Source organism: Bos indicus, chromosome 9 (genome assembly GCF_029378745.1).
Source record: "Bos indicus isolate NIAB-ARS_2022 breed Sahiwal x Tharparkar chromosome 9, NIAB-ARS_B.indTharparkar_mat_pri_1.0, whole genome shotgun sequence".
NCBI lineage: Eukaryota > Metazoa > Chordata > Mammalia > Artiodactyla > Bovidae > Bos > Bos indicus.
In genome coordinates this window covers 68,427,960-68,450,418 of record NC_091768.1, presented here as the reverse complement: position 1 = coordinate 68,450,418, position 22,459 = coordinate 68,427,960, and the positions used below count along the sequence as shown (strand labels likewise).

The following is a 22,459-nucleotide window of genomic DNA, read 5'->3' as shown; positions in this document are numbered from 1 at the left end:
ATTATGCAAACCTTAGTAACTCATCTTTATTCTCTCAAAGCCATGACATTTTATGTTGTTTTTCTTTATCTACTAGTTTTTCAGTAGTAACAGAAGCATCCTCCTTCAAATCAATGCATGAAAGCCTAACAAACGTTGACAGAAAGCAGTGTCTGTCTGTAGGTGTGTGCTTGTATGTGCGTTGTGTGCCCACACATGTGGCTCTAGGGGAGGTGTGCATATATGATGATAGTTACCCTCCCACTTCCCCCTCCACATATGAAAAACAATATGTTTGAAAAAATTATCCCAAGTCACATTTCCTAGACAGATAGTGGAAACGGCAATACTAATTCCAGACCAGCGTTCCAGCTCCTTTGCCCTTATGCACAATGCCTTCTAGAAAGGTCGGTACCTCCTTGAACAGCTTTGCCGGCACGGCCACAGCTTTCTCCTCTTCCAGGTAGGATGCCCAGCACCAAGCTTTCTTTCCTTTAGGAGGCAAACCTGAAAGGCAAGTGAGACTAAACTGATAGAATTTCCAGAGCAGGATACTTACTGTGAACTCTCACTTCCCTAACGACCCCTAGGCCTGGCTCTTCTCTTGTTTCCATGACTGATATTTTCTCTTATTTCCATGACTGATATTTCTCAATTTCTTCCCCTGACTCCTCTTCTGAAGAAATGAGAGCTAAAAAGTAAACTATGTGTATACCCAGGAATGAGTGTAGAAGAAAGGAACAGAAGAACTTAAAGTACTTTTAAAAACTTAAAGTACTTTACTTAAAGTAAAGTACATTTACTTTAAGAACTTAAAGTAAATGAAGGAGACTCAGTAGGAAGCCAAGATAGAACAGAATCATGGAAGCTCAGCAAGTAAGAAGCAGGATGCTCCAAAGTTTTTTCCTAATGAATCAAGAAGCTGAGAACTGCGAAAAGGTCAGTGTACTGAGTAACTTAGGGACTGGCTGCTAACTTGGAGAAAGTGGGTTGGGGGGGGAAATCAGTGCATCCAAGCCCAAATTTTAAGTTGCAAAAGAACACATAAATGATAAAGATACAGAGTCTACAGCAATTTTATTTGGGGTTAATTTAACAAAAAAATGAAAATGAAGAAAGGATATATAATGTTAGGCTTGATGGGAAAGCCTTTCCCTTTTAAAATTGAGGGAAAGATACTTGGAGATGAGCTTAGAACAGGCAATGATAAAGCTCTTGAAGAGGAAGAAAATGGAAGACCTAAGAGAGGGAAATGGCTAAAGCAACAAGGCCACTGAAGGGCCAGAGCCCTGAGAGTAGAAGAAATGAAGGGGAAGGGACAGAAAGGACAAAGACATTTTTGAGGCAGAGTGCAGAGTAACTGGGAATTTACTACCTTTAATGTCAGTGATGAAATAGAGAAGGCCATCCAAATGTAAAAGTTAGGCTGTGTGCTCGATGCAAGTAGAAACATCTCAAACTGTTTTTAAGAGACGAACAAGGGAGGAATGTGGTTAAACCCTGAAGAGAAGCGCTGGGTTCAGGCCCTGATTCACGGGAACGATGTGATTGGCAGGTCAGGATGGGACTGTGCAAAGTACAGTGACCTAACATGGAAGACCGGCCGGGCAGATGTGGCAGGTCCTTCGACACACCCTAGTGGGGCACACAGAAGCTTCTGGGGAGACAACCCAAGGTCCAGGAAGAATAAGGAAGCAAATTAGCCCACCAAGTACTGAAGGGCAGGGCCTAAGCTCTAGATTCCTCAGAGAATAAAGTGTTCCTCGAGAAATAAAGGAAGGAAAAAAGGGTACTGTGTCAGGAAGTCATGGTTGAGAGAAAACATTAAGAAAAAAAATCTAAAATTTTATGAAATGAGTAAGAGCAGAGGTTTTAGTCAAAGTGCAGAAGTAAAAGAACCTACCTGATGGAAAAATAAATAACAGAAAATGATCTCAAGTTTTCCCTGATACTGCTTGAAACTTGCTAATTTCCATTTTCCCCTTGCCCTTTTCTACTTCTTCTAAACTCCAACTTTTATTGACACAATTTAACCAAAGAAAATCCCCAAACGATCCTTTAACTGCCATAGTGTGTGTTACAATTAAGACTAAAATGTCTGCCTGTGTGAAATATTTTCAACTTCATAAAATTACAAGTAAAACCTTCCTTTCATCAACTCACCCTGCTTTAATACAGCCGAATCACCTCGTCTTTTCCTTCGGGCTCTCTGTGAACCTCTCAGGATTCTCCCATCTTGTTTGTTTTCCTACGGTAAAGCAGAAAAGTTTATGATTTTTAAAAGTTCATGATATTGGCACCAATGAAAAGTTAGAGAGCTGTCAGAAAGCAATTTTTTGCACTGTTCTTCAGTTTCACTTCATAACTTTGAAAGAAAGAAAGAATATAGGTCACTTGAGAACTCTGTTGCTCTTGGCCTGAGGTCCTTACAAAATAAGAATATTTCCAAGAATTACACTCTGTTATAGCACAGATACTATTCCCACCTCCTTGAAAAGCTTTCTTCTTTCAGTTCCTTGACCACTCTGGTCTGGGTCCCCTGGTACCTCACCACCCCTCTTTCTTGGGCCTTTTGCTGACATCTCCTGCCATCTAATCCCCTTCTCTTCTTTATCCAATCACTCTCCTTAGGTTTGAAAGATTATCTGTCTGCTAAATATCCCCTATTTATATATCGAGCTCTGACTCATATATCCAGATGCCTACCTGGGATTTTCGCTTGGACATCTAATAAGTATCTCAAACACATGATGGCCAACGTACTCTAATTTCTATACTCCACTCTGGCCTTCCCATTCTCAAGAAATGGTATGATTACCCAGTCAACAGTTCAAGCCAAAAAGCTAGGAGTTATCTCTCATTCTTCTCTCTCCCTCATATACCCTGCCAACTCTGCCTTTAGCATCTATCTCAAAACCACTGCCTTCTATCTTAAACAGCCCTCTTATTTAGTCTACTACAATAAGCGTCCAGCTGGTTTTCCTGATTCTACTCTGTTCTCACATGTCAAAGCTAGAGTGATCATTTTAAAACATCATATCAAAATATTCCCCTTGCCCTCTACTTTCCAATGGCTTCCCAGCACACTCAGAGTAAAGTGACAACCCATGACTCTGGTTTACCATAAAGCCCTGGACTGCAGAGAACTCTTCAGTCTCATCTTACTCCACTCTTCTCTAGCCTTCAAGGCTCAGCAACCTTGTCTTCTTTATTTCCTTAAATAAAGCATGCTATACATGTTTTTCATTATGGTCTTTTCCTCAAACAATTCCATTGCCCTGCAGAGCTCCTTACTCTCAACTTGACATCAGTCTCCTTATGCAGATCATACTGTCCAAGCCACCCTCCGTGGGAGGCCTCCTGATAACCTAGCCTGAAACAGTCAGATTATCTCAATGCTCTATTGTACTTCTCATCACAGTGCTTACCACAGGCTGATATTTCCCCTAGTGGTTTACTATAGGTCCCTGAGAAAAAAGATTCTGTCCTTCTGCTATCTTATTCATCTCTGAATTCCCAGCTCCTAAAACAGTGACTAACCAATAATCATTGCTCAATATTGATCTTAAGGAAAATGCTTTGAGACTTCAAAGTTGTCTTTTCATATAGAGCTACTAATAAATACTTTAGAGATGTTTATGTTTTAATTAGCATATTTTGAATTAGTTTTCCCTAAATATATCTGACATTTATCTGCCATTTTCTACCTACTCGCATAGTATTATAAGATCTGTCTGCAATTTACCAAAATGAGATTGGCATTTTGCTGTCAAGAAGAATTTAAAATTAATTTGCAGAACTGAAGGTTCTGCCAGTGACTCTCTCACTCCAGCAATAAATTTCAGGACTTCCTACTTCTTCACCCTGAGGGAGGGGTACTATACTATTTATTATTCTCATCATGAGATGAGGACTGTGACACACAGAGAGGACAGGTGGGCACTCTGCTGATGGTAAAACAAGGTCACAGAAGCAGCACTGAAACCCTGGTGCCACCTGCAGAAGGAGAAGCCCTGTGGGTACTGACCATCTCATCATCCCGCTCTTCTTCCTCCTTGGAGTCAGCTTTCAGAGATAACTTTGGCTTTTTCTTCCTACTACACTTAGAATCTTCTTCCTCGTTGTCTTCTCCCATGTCCCTTTCTTCCTTCTGATCTCTGCTGAATTCATAAACCCAAAAGAGTGACTAGGAAACAATACCCATCAAATATCTGCATGTTGATTAGCAATGCAAAAACCTTTTAAAAATATTTAACCAGGAAGAGAAATGTGTATGTATTAGAATATCATAGATAAGAGACACTTCAGACAAAAATCATGAATGACACTGTCAAGACAAAAAGTGGAAATTAGCTTATATATTAATTTATATAATTATTATAATTATGTAATTAATGATAGAATTTTAAAAGGGCACCAGCCCTACAGGTGAAACAGGTTCTAACAAGTTTTAAATTATTGGTTTTTCACAGCTACCATCCATACTAATAAAAGAATCGATTATCTGGAGCTATCCTAGTCTTTGGTGGCGATTTTAAAGCAACAATCTAGCAATTATTGAGAATGCCAAGTTCAATCAAAAAAGGCCAAATGTAATCTGGCAAAATACCAGATGGCCAACAAAAACAGACAATTCCCCAGCCTGTGCTAATTAAAATACATGAGAAACTCCAAAAGAACATAAATACCAAGTCATTTATTTGCAGTAGACAAGTACTTGCAGGAAATACACCTTGTTAGTGATAAGTTGACCTCATCAGAGTCCCGCAAGGCAATCACACCACCATCAGTCACAGCTGATGGCCCTGTCTCAGAATCCTCAGTCTGTCCTGAGAATCACAGAGACACAATTACAAGACTCCTCACTATGGCCATTTAGTGGATGCTCAGTCAGGGGAAGCTGTATTTCATTCATGGAGTTTTAGCTCAATTGCCTAAGAACTCTTAAAATTTAAACCCAAGTACATTTTCACAAGGATCAGCGTCACTAAAACGTGTATGTAGCCCAAAGAGATCTAAATACTCTTGGCTGGGGAGAAAATTAATGTAAATAAAAGACTAAAGAAAGAGGCCAAGATTGTATTGCAGGTAGGACATGAGCAGTATAACTGAAGCCACCTGGTCCAGCAGTGGGATTAGGGTCCAAGTGCCTCCGAAGGGAAAGTCTTGAGGGGTGGGGTGGGGTGGGGGGGGGGGAGGCATTTGGATGACAGACGTCAGAGAACACTAAACCTCTCTATTTCCAAGCACCAGGCCCTTGGACTCTAAAACTCATTTTATAAGTGGAATGTGGGCAAAAACCTACTTGTCTTTAATATGTCGAGCACAGTTCTGGCTGCAGTGGTTCCCTCCAGAAAGACACTCATCTACGTTGCCATACTGACAACAGTTCTCACAGAATTGAAGCCCTTCTACTTTCACTGGGTCCTTCAGCCTGAAAGGCATTCCAGTCTTCTCAGAAAAGACTAGAAGGTGAAAAGAAGAAAAAAAAAAAAAAAAAAACTTAAAACCATGACAAAAATCGTGGCAAAATACATTTAAACTTTTTATTCTAATAATTTTGTTAGCAACACAATAAAAAGGATAATGTTTGTTGAATGAATGAATGAACATTGATCATTCCTTTGGGAGGGACAGGTGGATGGGCTGGACTGGGATCACTCAAATCATTTACATAACAAAAACACCTGTAGAAAAGACAAGCAAAAGCTTGTCTTATGCCTTTTCTACAGAGTTCAAAGTAAAATGGAAGAAAATTTCATTAGTCACTAAATTCAGAAGATGAAATTGTCCGTCCATAGAGTCCTTTACAGCTGTTATCTTTTTGACAAAATTTAAAAAGAGTTATCTATGTTATATAATGTTTTTGATGAGTTTTAGTTAATGGGCTGAATCATCTTTCTATTTTACTTTTAATGTAGCAGATCTCCTGAATCATAATTATCCATATTGTCTAGGAGTCCACACTTCCTTTCGTCTGAATCATTAGGCTAATCATTCATTCAGCAAACACTTATTAGGCACCCATTTATGCTAGACACTGATAATGATAGTACAGACCTTGCCCAAGAGAGCTCACAGTCTAGAAGAGAAGACAGGCAAGAAAACCAATATTTATAATAAAATGTGATACATGCAATAATTGAAGCATGAACAAGTTCCAGAAGCAGTGCAGAGGAAGAAGTGACTCATCCAGCCCGGGGTGGGGGTGCGGGGGGGGGCAGTGGGTAGTTCGAGAAAAGATTTTCTGATAGAAAGCCTCAATAGAGTTTTGAAGGCCAAAGAGGAATTTACCAACTGGACAAAGAGAGAAACAGCATCCTGGCCAGAAGAAACAGTGTGAGCAAAGGCAAGGAAGCATGAAACCACATAGTCCTGGGAGAATTCTATGTAATTCAGTGCTGCTGGCCCTGCCAGAACACAGCGTACAAAGAACAGAACAGAGAGCAAAGAGACAAAAGCAAGCATGTGGGTGCGGGTCACCCAGATCTTTGTATGTTTTGCTAAAGAGACAACAAGAAGTTGGTGAAGTGTCAGATAAGCAATCTACATCAGTTCCTCTCACTTCAGTGTGCTGGATAAATTGGGGGAGATCAGAAGCAGAGGGATTTTTTAAGAGATGTCTGCAGTGGTTCAAGTGAGAGGTGATAAAGGCCTAAATGAAGACAGCGGCAGTGATAATAAGTAGAAAAGGCCAGATCTGAGACATATTTAGGAAACAAAAACCAAGAGGATTCAGTAATAGGCTATGGGGCTGGGAGAGACCAAATTCAGGATGACTCCTAGATTCCTTGCTTGTCCACTGGATGGATGGTGCTACCATCAACTGATATTACGGGCTACAGAAGAAAAAGCAGGTTGGGGGAGGGGAGAAAGAAATAGAAAATGAATCGCATTTTAGACATGTGGAGTTTGAGGTACCTGTGGGACATCCAGGTGGAGATGTCCAGTAGGCAGGTGGAAATACGGGCCTGGAGCTCGGGGGAGAGGTCGGGGCTGGAGATATAGATTTAGGAGTCATCAGCATATAGGTGTTAGTTACAACCATCGGAGCAGATGAGAAAAAAGTGGCAGGCTTTTGGCTAAATCACCTGGGTAGGCTATTACAACATGAATTTACTTGGTAATTTTCAATTAACCTTGTGCTATGACAGATCTGGCTTGAGGAAAGAAGACACTTTACAGTTATTTCAAAAATATTAAAGCTGGTTCCATATCAGTTTCATTATAGAAATTTACCTAAGAATATGTGACATGAAGATCACCCAGGATTTTCAAAGTTCAGCCTATTATAAAACCTTAGTCTTACATTAAAAACTCTCCAAAAAAAAAAAAGAGAAAGGACAATGCAGATGGCCCACTCTTACCTTCTTGAGCAGTTGGTACCATCCAAGTTGTAGTTGCTGTTGCTTTTTTAACATTTTCCATCTCACTCTCATCTGTAATAACTTCCAGGGCTCCAAACTCATTTACACGGAACTAGAAGCAACAGAAGAAAAGAGGCAGAATTTATAAAAGTGTTCAGAACTGTCACCATTTAAAGGCTGACACTTAGAGTCTACATTTTAAGAGTTAATTTCAACAATTATATTCAGATAAGCCCCAATTATATCCAGATAAACTCACTACCACGATGAAAACCTTTGCATTTAAAAAATCTGGAATTTCGGGAAGAGGGAACAGAACAACGCGGCAAAGCACTTCTTAACAACACAAGCCACCACTTTTGCACTGTCCCGTGGAGTTGCCAGCTCACTTCTTTGGCTCCCAATTTCAAATACTGTTTTTTTGGCTAAGGCTTTTTTTTTTTTTCACATTTCATATTACGGTTTATTTAATAATTAAAGTTAGTAAAAGCAGAATTACTGTTTTCCCAGGAATCAACTTGTCTCACCCAAGATCACCTAGTTCAAAGAGCAGGAAAAATTACCATTTTAGAAATTCTGACTTGTACATCCAATCTCCATATTCCAAGATGTGAAGAAGGAAGGCTGAAGCATGAGTCATGGGACTCCCCCCAGGCTCTATATTTCCTCTTTCACTGCTCTTTAGAATTCTCCATTATAGTCATTCACTTCTAGTCCTCCCAAACAACTGGTAATATCTGAGAGATCTGAACAAGTCTACTAGCCTCAGGCCAAGTTTACCACTAAAAAGTAAGAGCATTTTGATTTCATGGGTATTCTGGACCCCAAATATTGAAAATTTCCTCTCACCTCATCTCATGGCAAGCCTCAAACCAAATATTCTTCTGCAATCTCCTGGGCATCCTCTGTGGAATCATACTGGGCATAATGTGTTGAAAGCCTTGAACCACTACCTGTGTGCAGGGGCCCCATCCTCTTTGAAACAGCTAGGTTAACTCACATTCATGAGAGTCAAAGTTACCCTGTATTCCTTCTGTTTTCCCATAAAACAGAATGACATAAGAGATTCACTAATTTTACCAGGGGACAAAGAGCTAGAAAGCTCAAAATTCAAAAGGATCATAAAACATTGGCTTAAAGTTCTTAGATCGCTCCCAGAAATATATGAACATGCAAATATGCAGTATTTAAAATGAGGCCTTCTATTTTCCAATTAAAAATCTGTTTGGTCAACATGCCAACAGAATGATTAATTTTATCAAACTAGATTCAGTCTACAAGTCAGAAAAATCTTCAGCCAAATTTACAACTAATTATTCTTTCCACCAGGTGAAAATAGCACCTTAAACAATTTTCTGCACATGGTCCACAATTATTAAAAGCTTTCTAGATAGAACAAGTGACATAGTTATGGAAAGTGAAAATGTTTTCTCCCTATTATATATTTCAGATACAAGTTCCCAGGTAGCATGCATATACTAAACCTGTGGATTCACCTAAAAATGTCAGTTTAAGAGGTGGTAAAAAGTCAATTGGGAAGGAAAGAGCTAAAAATAACTTCACTTGTTGGGAAAAAATAAAGTTTTAAATGATCAGCACTGAAACCAGAATATTTGAAAATAAAGCTGATAGTACCATCTACTGGGCAAGAGTAGAAAAGTCAAGCCATCATGATTATTAATTAATGACGTTAAAAATGATGGTGGAAAATCAATTCTGAATGGAATTTTTAAAAAACTAGCATTAGCCCAGGTAAGTAAGTTTACTTTTATTATATGCTGATGTTAATTTAAGCTTTTTGATAAATATTAATACAAAATGTGGGAAACAGTACAAAACATTTACATTGCACAGAAAGTCTTCTGTGGTTCAAATTTCCAGACTGCTGCTAAACTACACGCTGGCATTTCAAACGCTGAGAAAGAGAGTGCAGCTGAATGGATCTTCACATTAAAATTCAGACCTGTGACACCTGGGAGTTTTAGGCTCACGTTTAAAGTTAAAAGATAATATTCCCACAGAACAACATTTAATTCTAGTTATCTTTCCCTTCTCCTAATATTCACTGCCAGTAACTGACCTACAGTCTAAGCACAAAGTAAAGATACAATGCACTTAGGAACACGGTTAACTCCTGTAAGCCGGGGACCCATGGATGGACTTCAGGGATTGATAAATCACATCAAATAAATGCAAAATTATGGTTAAGGGCAGACATTGATTTATCTGTGGATAGGGTTCATTAAGTTTAAAGGCATCCTATACCGCTGGGGAAAAACAAAACAAAACAAAACAGAACTCCTAAAGGAAAACAGGCAGAACACTGTCTGACATAAATTATAGGAATATTTCCGGGGGAATCTATCTCCTAACACACAAGAAATAAAAGCCCAAAGGGGGGCACCTATTTAAATGTAAAAGCTTTGCACAGTACACGTCAACAAAAGGAAAAGAGAACCTACTGAATGGGAGAAAATACCTGCAAATGATATGAGCAACAGGGGTTAACATCTATTTATCTAAACAGCTCATACACCTCAACACCAAAAAACAAACAGCCCAACTAAAAAATGAGCAGAAGAACATAATAGACATTTTCCCAAAAAAGACAACGAATGGCCAATAGACACATAAAAAGATGCTCAACATCGCTAATCATCAGGGAACTGCAAATCAAAACCACTGTCGTTGTATGTTTCATCACCTCACAACCGTCAGAACGGCCATCATGAAACTGGACACAAACAACAAATTTTGGCAAGGATATGGAGAAAAGGAAACCCTCCTATACTTTGGTGGGATTGTAACTTGGTGTACTCATTGTGGAGAACACTATGGAAGATTCTCAAAGACCTAAAAACAGAACTACCATATGAGCCAACAGTTTCATTCCTAAGAATATATCAAAAAACCCAAAACACTAATTTTAAAACATATTTGCACCCCAATGATTATAGCAGCATTGTTTACAACTGCCAAGACATGGATGCAACCTAAGTGTCCAACAGATGAATGGATAAAGAAAATGTGATACACACACACACACACACACACAATGGAATACTATGCAGCCACAAAAAGAATGAAATTTTGCCATATGCAGCAACATGGATAAGTGATACAAGTCAGACAGAGAAACACAAATATTTTATGGTATCACTCATATACGGAATCTAAAAACAACGACAAACTACTGAATATAACAAAAAGAAACATACTTACAGATATAGAGAACAAACTATTGGTTACCAGTGGGGAGAGGGAAAGGCGACAAGGCAACATGGGGGTAAGGCACTAGGAGTTATAAACTATCAGGTACAATATAAGCTATAAGGATATATTGTACAACATGGGGAAATATAACCAATGTCAATAATTATAAGTAGACTAGAACCTTTTAAAATTGCAAATCACTAAATTGTACACCTGTAACTTATAATAAAACATTAACCTCAAAGTATTTTTAAAGTATCCTATGATATGCTCAAAGTCTGAAATTGGTAACATTTTTATGAATGCTGCTAGAACCATAGAAACTTGATAAAATCACTTTTTTCCCCAGGTTATTGGTTCTTTTAGACACCTTAAAAGCAGTAAAAAAAAAATAGCAACTGACTCTATTCTACAATCAAGAATGCAAAAATTTACAAACTTTATAAAAGGGCTTTATAAAGCAAATCAAGCATATCAGTTGAGACTAACTTCTTCTGTTAGTGGATACATATAGGTCAATCAGAAAACAATTATGCCTGAAATATATAAGGGGTTGAGAAGGTTTTACTTGTTTGTCTTGGCTTAAACTACCTTTGATTCATTCTCTTCTTTATTTTTGCTTATAGAGACAAAGGATCTTTAGCCTATTTGTGCCTGTCTTTAATAACAGATCATTAAAAGACACTGCTGAGATTACTGTTTTTATTACTTACTACATTGAAATAAATGTTGAGTTCTACTTACCAATCTATTTTAAGGGCAAAGATATTTAGTAACTAAAGTGTTCTGAACGCCAATCAAGACAAGGCAAAACCCTGCACAAAGAGTGTAGTGAATTTTCCAGTTGGGTTTCTGCATCACTGCTGCTGGGTCTTGCTCCCGGTTAAGTGGCAACTATTCTTTCGAGATAAGATGCTATCACTGTTGGGAGTGTACCGACATTTTACTGAGGGATGCTGGAAGGCTAAATCCTTATGACACAGAGGAATAATTCTCTGTGGATCAATTTCAGAAATCGTATAAGAAGTTTAGGTAGAGAACTGCTTAGGGACAGCAAGCCCTACCGTGCATCTTTCCACTAGCCTCACCACTTAAGTCGCCTGCCTGCTCTTACAGCTGGCCCTGAGATATTAATCTACAAACACTGATGTGCATTTTAAAGGAACAAATGAGACAACAGTAAAGTTTCCAAAGCTTGTTTAAGTGAAAATGTCTTGTTAATGACTACAAGAGGACCAGCAGACACTTCCTGGTCTCCCCTAATACTGGACTTCCTGATGCTGACCCCCTTTCTGAATGTCCCTCTCTCTCCCTTCTCCCATCCCCGTCCCAAAAAGTCCTCACAGACTTCTACCTATTTTCAGGCACCTGAAAGCTCACGTGACATCTGTTTCCAAAACCCTCCTGATCCCTCCAGCTAACATAATACTGCCTCTAAACTGCTGTTAACATTTTCCTTTCATCTCTTTTGATATGAAAACATTTCTCTTGTTAGACTGAATAGCAGTGTAAGAGAATCCATTTTAAAATCAGAAAAGCCTGGTTTTAAGACCCAGTTCTACCAATAACTAACTGTCTGACCTTGAGCAAGTGACATTAACCACCCCAGGCCTCTGTTTACTTCATCTGTAAACTAACATCAGTGACAGAAACTGCCTCAAATGGGTTAAATAAGTGACTTAAAGTAAAAGGCGTAGGGCCAATCCCTGATGGCTCAGTGTGTAAAGAATCCACCTGCAATTCAGGAAACACAGGAGACAAAGGTTCGATCTCTGGGTCGGGAAGATCCTCTGGAGAAGGAAAAGGCAACCCACTCCAGTATTCTTGCCTGGGAAATCCCATGGACAGAGGAGTCTAGCAGGCCACATAGCCAATGGGGTCGCAAAGAGTCGGACACAACTGAGCAACTAAGCACAAGAAACAAAGAGCTCACCAGAGAATAAGTTCTCTATTCTTTCTGCTACTGCACCCAAAAAAGGAGCTTTTGCACTCTGCTTCCTATAAGGGTTGGTTAGCCCAGTGGGAAGTGGGGAATGGGGACTCCAGCAACAGGGACCAGTAAAAAGAGACCAAGGTGTGAACGAGCTGACTGGGCTGGAAAGGAAACCGGGTGACATGGAGATGTGAAACAAGATGCAGCTGGGGAGAAAAGTAATGGTCAGACCACCAAAAACCTTTTGTGGTGAACTTAAGGGGTTTGAACTTTATCACGAAAGATACAGGAAACTGCTAAGGATTTTAAGCAGAAGAGTGATGTAACTTGATTGGCCAGCAATCATGAGGCTTTTACAGAGAAAAGTTCTTCCAAAACGGCAATAAACTGAAGCATATAAAAACCTGTTCCCATGAAAAGAAACTGACTTCTATGTATTTCCTGAATTAACTTCAGCTGGTTGTCTTAGTGACTGCACATTAGGAAAGCCACATACCTTCATCCATTAAAAAAAAGAAGAGCTTCTAGGGTCAAATAGGCAAAGTATGATGCAGGAGAGTACATTTCATGATTTATTTAAAATTCTTTCCAATAACTTAATTGTGAAAAAATAAATTTCTCAATTAGATCTCCTAAGCAACTCAAATTTTAATATGAAGAGCAAGTGAGTCCTAAGCAATATAATCAACTGGTGAGTCTTTGACTCTCTTTGGATAAAAGGAGTTCTAAAGTAGAAAATGTTTTTTAAATTATTTTTTTAAGTGGGATATCAAACTGTCAACAGCACATAAAGTAAACTGGGTACATGGCAATTACCCAGGTAATTAGATGAGTCTAAAAGTCAAATCAAATAACCTAGTTTATAATACCCACTAAGTGGCTTAATTACCTGATTACCTTTATAAAAGTAATAGGTTAATTCCTAAAATCCATTGCTTAAAAACCTTCAGGCAATCTAAATTTCTCAGGGATGGAGATGTCACTCTATTATTAAAATCTAACTGAAAAAAAAGTATAAATTTCATCATCCACCTGACACACACACACACACAAAAAGCCATTCAGAAGAAAAAGGATAAAAATGTACAAGAAAAATAAGACTCGGAAACAATAAAAAAGGTAGTTTACATAATACACCATAAAGCAAGAAAAGATAGAATTTGTTAAATTTTTTTACACGTATTTTTTTTTAATCCTTATAACCAGCTTATGACATAGATCCTATATCCCCATTTTACAGATAAAGATTCTGAAGTTCAATTTAAACAAAACTCATTTAGCTAGTATGTGGTTGACACTATCAGAATCTCAAACAGTTGTTCTTTCTCAAAATTTTCAGCACTCTATTTCCATCATATCTAATCCAGATGAACATTTGGAGAATGTTAGAGCAGATAAAATCCTTGGTATTCATTTAATTCCTTATTTTACTAAAGAGGAAACTGGCCCCAAAGAGATTAACTGACTTGTTCAAGGTCACAGAAAACTAACACTAAAAACCAGATAGTCTTCCCAGATTTCACTAAACCTCACTGCAATATTTTTGTTAAGCTAAACTCAGATAGATATGTTGGCACACAGCACTTAATTAAACCAAAACCAACTAAAATCTAAGTATTTTTCCAACAACAAGCAGACTGTCCAAATCTCACCACTGAGGATCAACTAGAAAAGTTTTGGCTCGGGTACTTGTCAAGTAGCCACTAAAAGGGAGCAGATTCCAAGAAGTCAATATTAGGGTGCGTGAATTCCTAGTCAAGACAGGCAAGAAAGACAAGCGTTAGCGAGGTAAGCCAAGAGACAGTCAGGGAGATCAGAAGTTCAAACACCTAAGTGACCAAGTACAAACACGAAGTCTAAAGGGCCACAGACAGGTTCAAGGTCCCAGAGATAGGATCAGAGCAAAAGCAAATTAGAAATGAGAGGTGGGTGCTTGCACAACCCTGTTCCATGGGGCAGCAGGTGTGGTCCTGGAGTGGCTCAGGCGGGGGCAGGGGGTGCTGGGGAAAAGGGGGCAGGGTGAGCACCTAGAAAAGGAGCAGACTCAAGCACTGCTCTCTGAAGAGAGTTCTCATTGTTACAAAAGCAGTCTCATTTACAGGAAGCACCAGCTTCCGAACAAGTGATTATACAAAAATCCATATTCACAGTTTACAGTATAAATAATTTAAGGGAGGTGAACAGTCCTGTTTATTCAGTATTTTAGCTTTATCCAGTTTTTACATAAAATAACTAGGACACAGGGAGGGTAGCTTTTCACTTCAGTTACAAAGCCCATCACTACAAAACATATACAAAGCTAGGCCTTCTAAGTCTACCATTCTTAAAATTTATTAGCCATAGAAATCCTGAAACGATCTTCCTTGAAACTATACATTAATTTCTACAAAATGAGTACAGATTGCAGAAGGATTTCTTAGTCCCCCACCCCAAATGACAAAGGCGTCTGCCAATCTACCAGCCATGTATTGTCTTGAGAGGCAGAGGAACAAGTATCATACAAAACTATAGCCCCTGTGCTTCAGTATAGAATTCGCCTGCAATGCAGAAGACACCAGAGACGCAGATTCAATCCCTGGGTCAGGAAAATCCCCTGGAGGAAGGCATGGCAACGCACTCCAGTAATCTTGCTGGGAAAATCCCACGGACAGACGAGTCCAGCAGGCTACAGTCCATAGGGTCGCAAAGAGTCAGGCACGACTGAAGCAACTGAATACACCTACACACACCTATGCTTAATGCTTTTAATCCTTATGTCACATATGTGCTCAAATTCATTTTAATAATAAACACAAACAGATATACACACATATACAGTTGTATGCAATACAGACAGCTTACCTTTAAGTCACTTCCTGGTAATGTACCTACTCCATCCTTCCAATCCATAACACTGAATACATCAAATTCTTGACCACTTGTGCTAGAGGCAGATTCAGTCATGATTTATTTTTTAACCTGGAAAAGGAAAAAAAGGGCATAGTACCACATAGTCTACATGCAAATCAATTTTTATTTCAGTGGTCATTCCTTCAGTTTCCCTTAACTACATAATTTTCTTGGTCACAGTGTCCCACATCCAGAGATTTAGAAATACCTGCTTCAGAAACATTTTTTCGAGTGTAATCTAAAGTATATTACAGGAGAAAATAAGTTCTAGTTTAAACAAAAAGTACCATGGTAAACCTTTGCCATTGTTAGAAAAAGAATTCACTGTTTCATAGCATATTTACTTAAAACAGAAAGTTTTGATCACATAGGGATAGAATTCTTCACCCTCTGTTTTTTCTTCCCCCTCTAAGACTTTGAAAAGAGAGTAGATGTGCATAAAGGAGAGTACCCAATATAAAATGTTGAAAAAGAAAAGAAAGGCCATTTAGATTTAAAAAAAAGAAGATGAAAAGAACAAGAAAATTCAGTCCATTATTGAATGCTATCTACACTAAATTTGTCAATTAAGTCTGTGCTATCAACACAACGAATACACAGTATGATTGATTCAATAAACTTATTTATTTAATTTAGTTGAAACAGCTGCCAAACTGATGTTCTTAGAAATAGAAAAACAGTCTCAAAATGTAGAGCAAACATAACAGGGCTATGTTAAGATAACCAGTTTGGGTAGCTACACGGTGATAATACTTTTAACTTTCTTTCATTTAAAAAAAAATTCAAAAACAAACTTTTTCATAATCATATACCCACTGGTGGTAGTATTGATACTGTTACTCTGAGGATGCTGTCTGTGTGGTATGGGATAAAACAAGTAAGTAATTACATTGCTGTCACTGACAAGTGGTCAAAGATCAATGGGTCCTAAATCTGAATGGAAGTATCATTATGATTCCATGATGCACTTTGCTTTAGAAATATGCATATTTTCTAGCTTTGCCCAGACAAACTCTGGAAAACAACCACCAGTTAAAATTAATCGCCTAGTGTTCAGACTATAGTCTCTAAATGCCGTTTCTCCCAGGTCTTCCCAGAGAACGAGCTAACTGGCAGCAGGAAATGTGCAAGATGAATCAGGAACATCTTATCAAATTAAAAAGCAAGGAAGCTATCAAAGACAGCAGAGTTCATACCAAAAGGACTCAGAGACCAATCTGAAAAGGCTTCTGTTGGCCAAAGTAAGGATATTAGCTGCAGTGATTTGAAACATATCAAATAAGTTTAAATTATTATGAGTTCACAACGATATTCAAAACCAACCAATCAAGAACACCTCACTGATCTTCTTTTGAGAATACAAGAGAACCACTAATTCATTATTGGGGAAAAGAAATAAGGATTTATCCTGACTGTATCACATGAGATCAATAAGAACTGTATCTCAGGGAAACCAAATCATGGGTGAAAGGAAGCTTCCTTTTAGAAAAAAATTCTTGATTTTTTATGATTCCTAATAAGAAGGAATGATAAAACTGAAACATAACCATTTGCAACTTTAAAAATAATGGCTCTAGACAATAACCATGAGTGCCTTCTAAGAATACCTACCAAGCCAATACCATCTATGAAGCAGTCTTGCCAGGAAAAAATTACATCAAATCTGATGTGATCAAGTCTATTCACAGGAAATACCATAGACAAAAGAACATGTGAAATCACACCAAGAAGATGTAAGAAGCAAGATATGAGTTGTTCTGGGAATTTCAAGAGGTCCAAGAAGTCAAAATTATTTTCATAAAAATACTAGCACATTATTTGCCTTTTTCACTATGCTGATATTTACGCTGATGAGCCAAAGCAACGGTAAACCTGCTGGAGCAGAAGCACCCAGGTACAGTAGGAGTCAACAAATGCCAGACTCACTAAAGACCATCTCTGATGAAGCAAAATAATAAACTGTATTAAGTCTTGATATTTGACTATATATCTTTTTAATATTCTGTCTGATGAAAGAGGAGTATGCACACAGAGCTCAGGCATGCCAAAGTACCATGGCTGTCTCCAGGCAAAGTACTTTTGAACTGTTTGAGAGGCAAGCTGAACAAGCTGTTTTTTGTTGTTTTTTTTTCCTTTGAAATCCCACTTTTACTTTAAAAATTATGTTTATTCAAGTTTGGATATCTGGAAAATACACTGTCAAAAATAAATGAAGAGTTTGTCATATGAAGGAAAACACTGACAGCATGTTACTAATGTAATGATACAACTTGAACATTTTGGAAAACCTGTATGTACCACGATAAGCCTGACAGCTTCCCAATAGCTATAGACTTTTCCAAGGAGATGGATGGTGATATTCATGAAAATGACCTTTAAAGATACTTAATAATGAAATACGTCATAACTCAGTTAGGCAGTATTTTCCAAACAACCAACGCTTAAAGTTACAAAATTATGCATGGTTAAAGGGTCCATTCAGAATGTAGGACAGGCCAATGTGATTTTAATGTGACAGAATACAGAAAACTCATTGATAAGATTTCAAATTGCACACTGCAACTGACCTTTAAGAAACTACCACATGTCAAGTTTTGGTATAATACTAAAGAATATCCATCATTAAATGAAAATCTTAAAATATTCCTCCCTTTTCCAACTCGATACCAGTGTGAAGGAGACTTTCTTCACATGCTTCAATCAAAAACAATGTATTGAAACTGACTGAATTCAGAAACTGATGGGATAATTCAGCTGTCTTCTATTAAGCAGACATTACAGAGATTTGCAAAAATGTAATACAGTGCTACTTTTCTCACCTTTTCTTTTAAATTTTGGAAATTATCCTTATATTTCATAAAAAGTGTGCTTGTATACACTTAGGTAATCAATTTACTGTTGTTATAAGTAATAAATAACCAATATATTTTAATTTCTAATGCAGTAAATATTGATAAATGTAACACATAAAAACAATAGTCTTTGGTTGTTTTTCATTTTTTAGAGCATAAAGGGGACTTGAGACCCAAAAGTCTGAAAGCCATTGCTACACAAGATTAAAAAGTTGTTTTCTGCACATACGCACACAAAAAATTTTTAAGGAATGATAAATAAGCAGACGAAAGAGGAAATTTGAAATTTAGATTGAGACATATTAACTAATCAATCATATTCTGCATTTCATAGATCTTGTTTCAACCCTGATTTAAATTATTTAAAAAAAAGATTATTAGGTAGGAGGGGAAATACAAATACCAACTATTTGATGATATTAGGGAAATACAGTTGCTTTTTTTAGAGAGATGATACATACTTTAAAGAGAGGAGGCCTTCCATGTATTTTTAGAGATACAAATCAAAATTGTGAAATGAAATGCTACAAGGTGAGGAAGTTGCTACAAATTAATTAAGCGGTAAAGTGGTGAAACAAGACTGGCAACATCCTGGAAAACTGCGAAGAGGAGTGAAGGGTCCAGAGTGGTTATTATCCTACATTCTATACATCTTAAACACTCAATAGGAAAAAAAAAAACAACCCTGTGTTTCTCTGAGTTATAATGTGAGCTATAAAGACTAAGCACTCACGAATTCAAGTTGTAAAGGCCCGAGAAGAATCCATCTAAAAAGCAGTAAAAATAAGAAATAAATTAAGACTCATACTGATGTTCTCTATGACTCCTATCTCACTAAATAAACAAAAGAAATGAACCTGACTTCCCTATTAAATAATGTAGGAGTGGCAACTTTTTCCTGATAGAGTGATAGTATAATTTTCCCCCTGGTGGATAAATGAGGTAAACCCTGAGTGATCTTGCAAAAAGAAACACTGTAAATTTATTAATTCAATCTCATCTTCTTCCAAAAAAGGATTCAAAGCATTAGATAATTTATAAAAATTATTTATTTCATTTCCTTCTTTCTCACAGAAAGATGGGTTCTATTATCCCTCTAGTTGATGTTGGAGAAAGTGAGTTGCAGAGTTCAGTAACTCACCCAGAATCATATTTGGTGACACAGTCAGGATTGAACCCAGATCAGCCTGATTCTGACCCTGGTGTTTTTCTTCAACCACTGTCTTCTTGTTTCAAACTCTTATCCCCTCGAGAATCTGGCTAAGGCTATTTTTCCTTATTTTACTTTCTGGAACAAGAATATCCAGAAACCAGCTCACTAGGTCCGAAGTTCTTGATGTATATAGATTAGTACCACATGTATCCTTTTAATAAAATGCCATCAAATATATGCTTATTAACAAAATGTCACTGAGACACATATCCAACACATAGATTTCTGGTCTTTTCCTACCTAAAAACCATAAATGTATGAAATTTACAACAGCAAAATCCTATCTGTGACTAGGAGGAGGACTAGAAAAATAAGAGAAATCTAAAAGCTATAATTGTACAAAGGCTGCAGTAAATGTTTATTATATATTTTAGGAAATAATTAGCATACAAAACACTGGTAATGTTATATAGTATATTCTGCCTGTAAGCACATATCTAACATTTATAAAAATAGTTTTCATCCATTATCTCAGTCTAAAGTTTATGCAGATTTTGTATAAAATTCTATAGCATAAAAATATTCACTACCTTCCTTTCCTTCATCTAATTTTGAAGTCACTATCACATAAATTATGAACAGCTGGTATAGATTAGGCATTTTTTCCATCATCTCCTAATCAGGTAGAACAACCAGAAGCCAATATTATTTTAACAGAAGCTGTTTTTATGACACCTTTTTCCTCTTTTTCTGTCTTCTGTAAGTATGTGATCTTGTATACAAACATACCGTCTTTTCATGCCAACAAATTATGCTTCTAAGAGTTAAGCAAATTTTTTTAGTACTTAGAAATACTATCCTTTGTATTTTCTTTAATTATCATCTGGCACTATCCCATCATCTCATGTGTAACCTGTACTCTACAGGCCTAAAAACCAGGTAGGTTAAGTCACTCACCATTTAAGTCACAAGCAGTATTTCTCATTGTGCAGAAAAGCACACTCCAAATCTCTTGTTAAATCCGCTGAGATTTCCTAAGGCAGTACCTTAAACGTGTACCATGATGTGTCCTCTGTGTTATTAGCCAAGATCTACCATTTTTCTCCAGTGCATGCATGTTAAGTCGCTTCAGTCATGTCCTACTCTTTGCAATCCCAAGGACTGTAGCCCGCCAGACACCTTTGTTCATAGGATTCCCCAGGCAAGGATACTGGAGTGGGTTGCCATTCCCTCCTCCAGGGGATCTTCCCAACCCAGGGATCAAACCCATGTCTCTTGCATTTCCCACATTGGCAGGTGGGTTCTTTACCAGTCCAGCCATTGCTGATATCAAAAGGGACAGCTTTGGAGATCAGATATCCAGGAAATGCACCAATGCAGCTTCTGATTTCCACTCACCTATACTATACCTCAGAGAAGGCAATGGCACCCCACTCCAGTACTCTTGCCTGGAAAATCCCATGGACAGAGGAGCCTGATAGGCTACAGTCCACGGGTCACTAAGAGTCGGACATGATTGAGCGACTTACCTTTCACTTTTCACTTTCATGCACTGGAGAAGGAAAAGGCAACCCAATCCAGTGTTCTTGCCTGGAGAATCCCAGGGACGGGGGAGCCTGGTGGGCTGCCGTCTATGGGGTCGCACACAGTCGGACACAACTGAAGTGACTTAGCAGCAGCATACTATACCTGACAATGGCTAATATCAAGGGTACTGACACCCAGTGTGTTCCCTCCAATGCCTACAGTGGATGTCTCATCAATACTGTAGGTGGAGATCATTACTGCTGGCACCAATGCAAATATATGATACTCTCAAAGTCCCTCCTGTGTGAAACAGTTCACTTTAGTTTTTACTCTTTTTATTATAATTTCCTTGCGTAACAATCTACAAAAGGGCTGGCTGACAGACTAAATGACATTTAACACAGAATTACCTCCTCTGAACAGCACTGCAACATGTATATTACCATATGTAAAATAGATGACTAGTGCAAGTTCGATGCATGAAGCAGGGCACTCAAAGCCTCAAAGCCAGGGCTCTGGGACAACCCAGAGGGATGGGGTGGGGAGGGAGGCGGGAGTGGGTTTCAGGATAGGGGGACACATGTGTACCCATGGGTGATTCATGTCAATGTATGGCAAAAACCACCACAATATTGCAAAGAAATTATCCTCCAATTAAAATAAATAAATAAAAATTTTAAAAATTACCTCCTCTTTCTTTCCTGCTCCACCCCCTGCCTCTAAACCAAAGCTGTGCAACTTGACTCTCCCTTGGAATCATTTATCAAATGGATACACTTCCCCAATCTCTCACACAAAGAAATTCTTGGAAGCCCTGGCTTACCATGTACCACCAGGAATCTAGAAACATTAAGTGGTAATGAAATTAATTAATATCTTGTATTAAAAAAAATCCTATAAGAATATGGAGATGTGGGCCCTCTCATATACTATGGTAGCATTGATTGAAACAACCTCCACTCTACGGAAATGAATTTTCAAGAACATATCCTCCAATTCAGTCCTTCTATCTCTAGAAATTTATCCCATAGATACTTGCACATGTGTCTAAAAAATGTAAAAGGTGGTTCATGGACTATAGCGCTGCTTGTAATGTCAAAAAACTGGAAATAACCCGACTGTCCATCAGTAAAGGAAAACTGTGGTACATCCATACAATAGTATAAAATACCACTATAGAAAACCATGAGGAAACCCTTTACATTCTGATACAGATAAAGCTCCAAGATACAATCAATACTACTAATTTTACATAGGTTATATAAACAGTGTGATACAATTTGTGTAAAACAAATGGGGCATATATCAGTATGAGTATTGCTTATATATACATAGACTATCTTTACAAGGATTTGTCAAAAGCTGGTTAACACTGCCTGCCTCCAGGAAGCGGCAATGGTAGGTTGAAAGACAGCTAAAGGATGGGAACCTACTCTCTGTGGCCACTTTAGCACCTGTTGAATATTTAAATGTGTATTTTTTTTAAGAAAAAAATTACATAAAAATATATTTTAAAATTCTATTTCATATTTATTTAAAATACGCT

The 22,459-nt window shown here is 37.8% G+C and overlaps 1 protein-coding gene across 10 annotated transcripts in view; it reads right to left on the bottom strand.

The window, feature by feature from the left end:
* Positions 1–22,459, bottom strand: part of L3MBTL3 (L3MBTL histone methyl-lysine binding protein 3) — a 104,970-nt gene that overhangs the window by 67,492 nt on the left and 15,019 nt on the right. For 6 of the 10 annotated variants that reach the window (XM_019967416.2, XM_070796148.1, XM_070796146.1 and 3 more), the window contains 7 exons: positions 15,334–15,450; positions 7,347–7,458; positions 6,901–6,975; positions 5,285–5,444; positions 4,007–4,139; positions 2,143–2,227; positions 395–486 (listed from right to left, as the gene is read on the bottom strand). In XM_019967416.2, the coding sequence (XP_019822975.1) occupies positions 395–486; positions 2,143–2,227; positions 4,007–4,139; positions 5,285–5,444; positions 6,901–6,975; positions 7,347–7,458; positions 15,334–15,435 (759 nt within the window). In that variant the 5' untranslated portion in view covers positions 15,436–15,450. The remainder of the gene's footprint in view (positions 1–394; positions 487–2,142; positions 2,228–4,006; positions 4,140–5,284; positions 5,445–6,900; positions 6,976–7,346; positions 7,459–15,333; positions 15,451–22,459) is intronic. The other 4 variants (XM_019967418.2, XM_019967417.2, XM_019967420.2 and 1 more) reach the window with 4 other exon arrangements.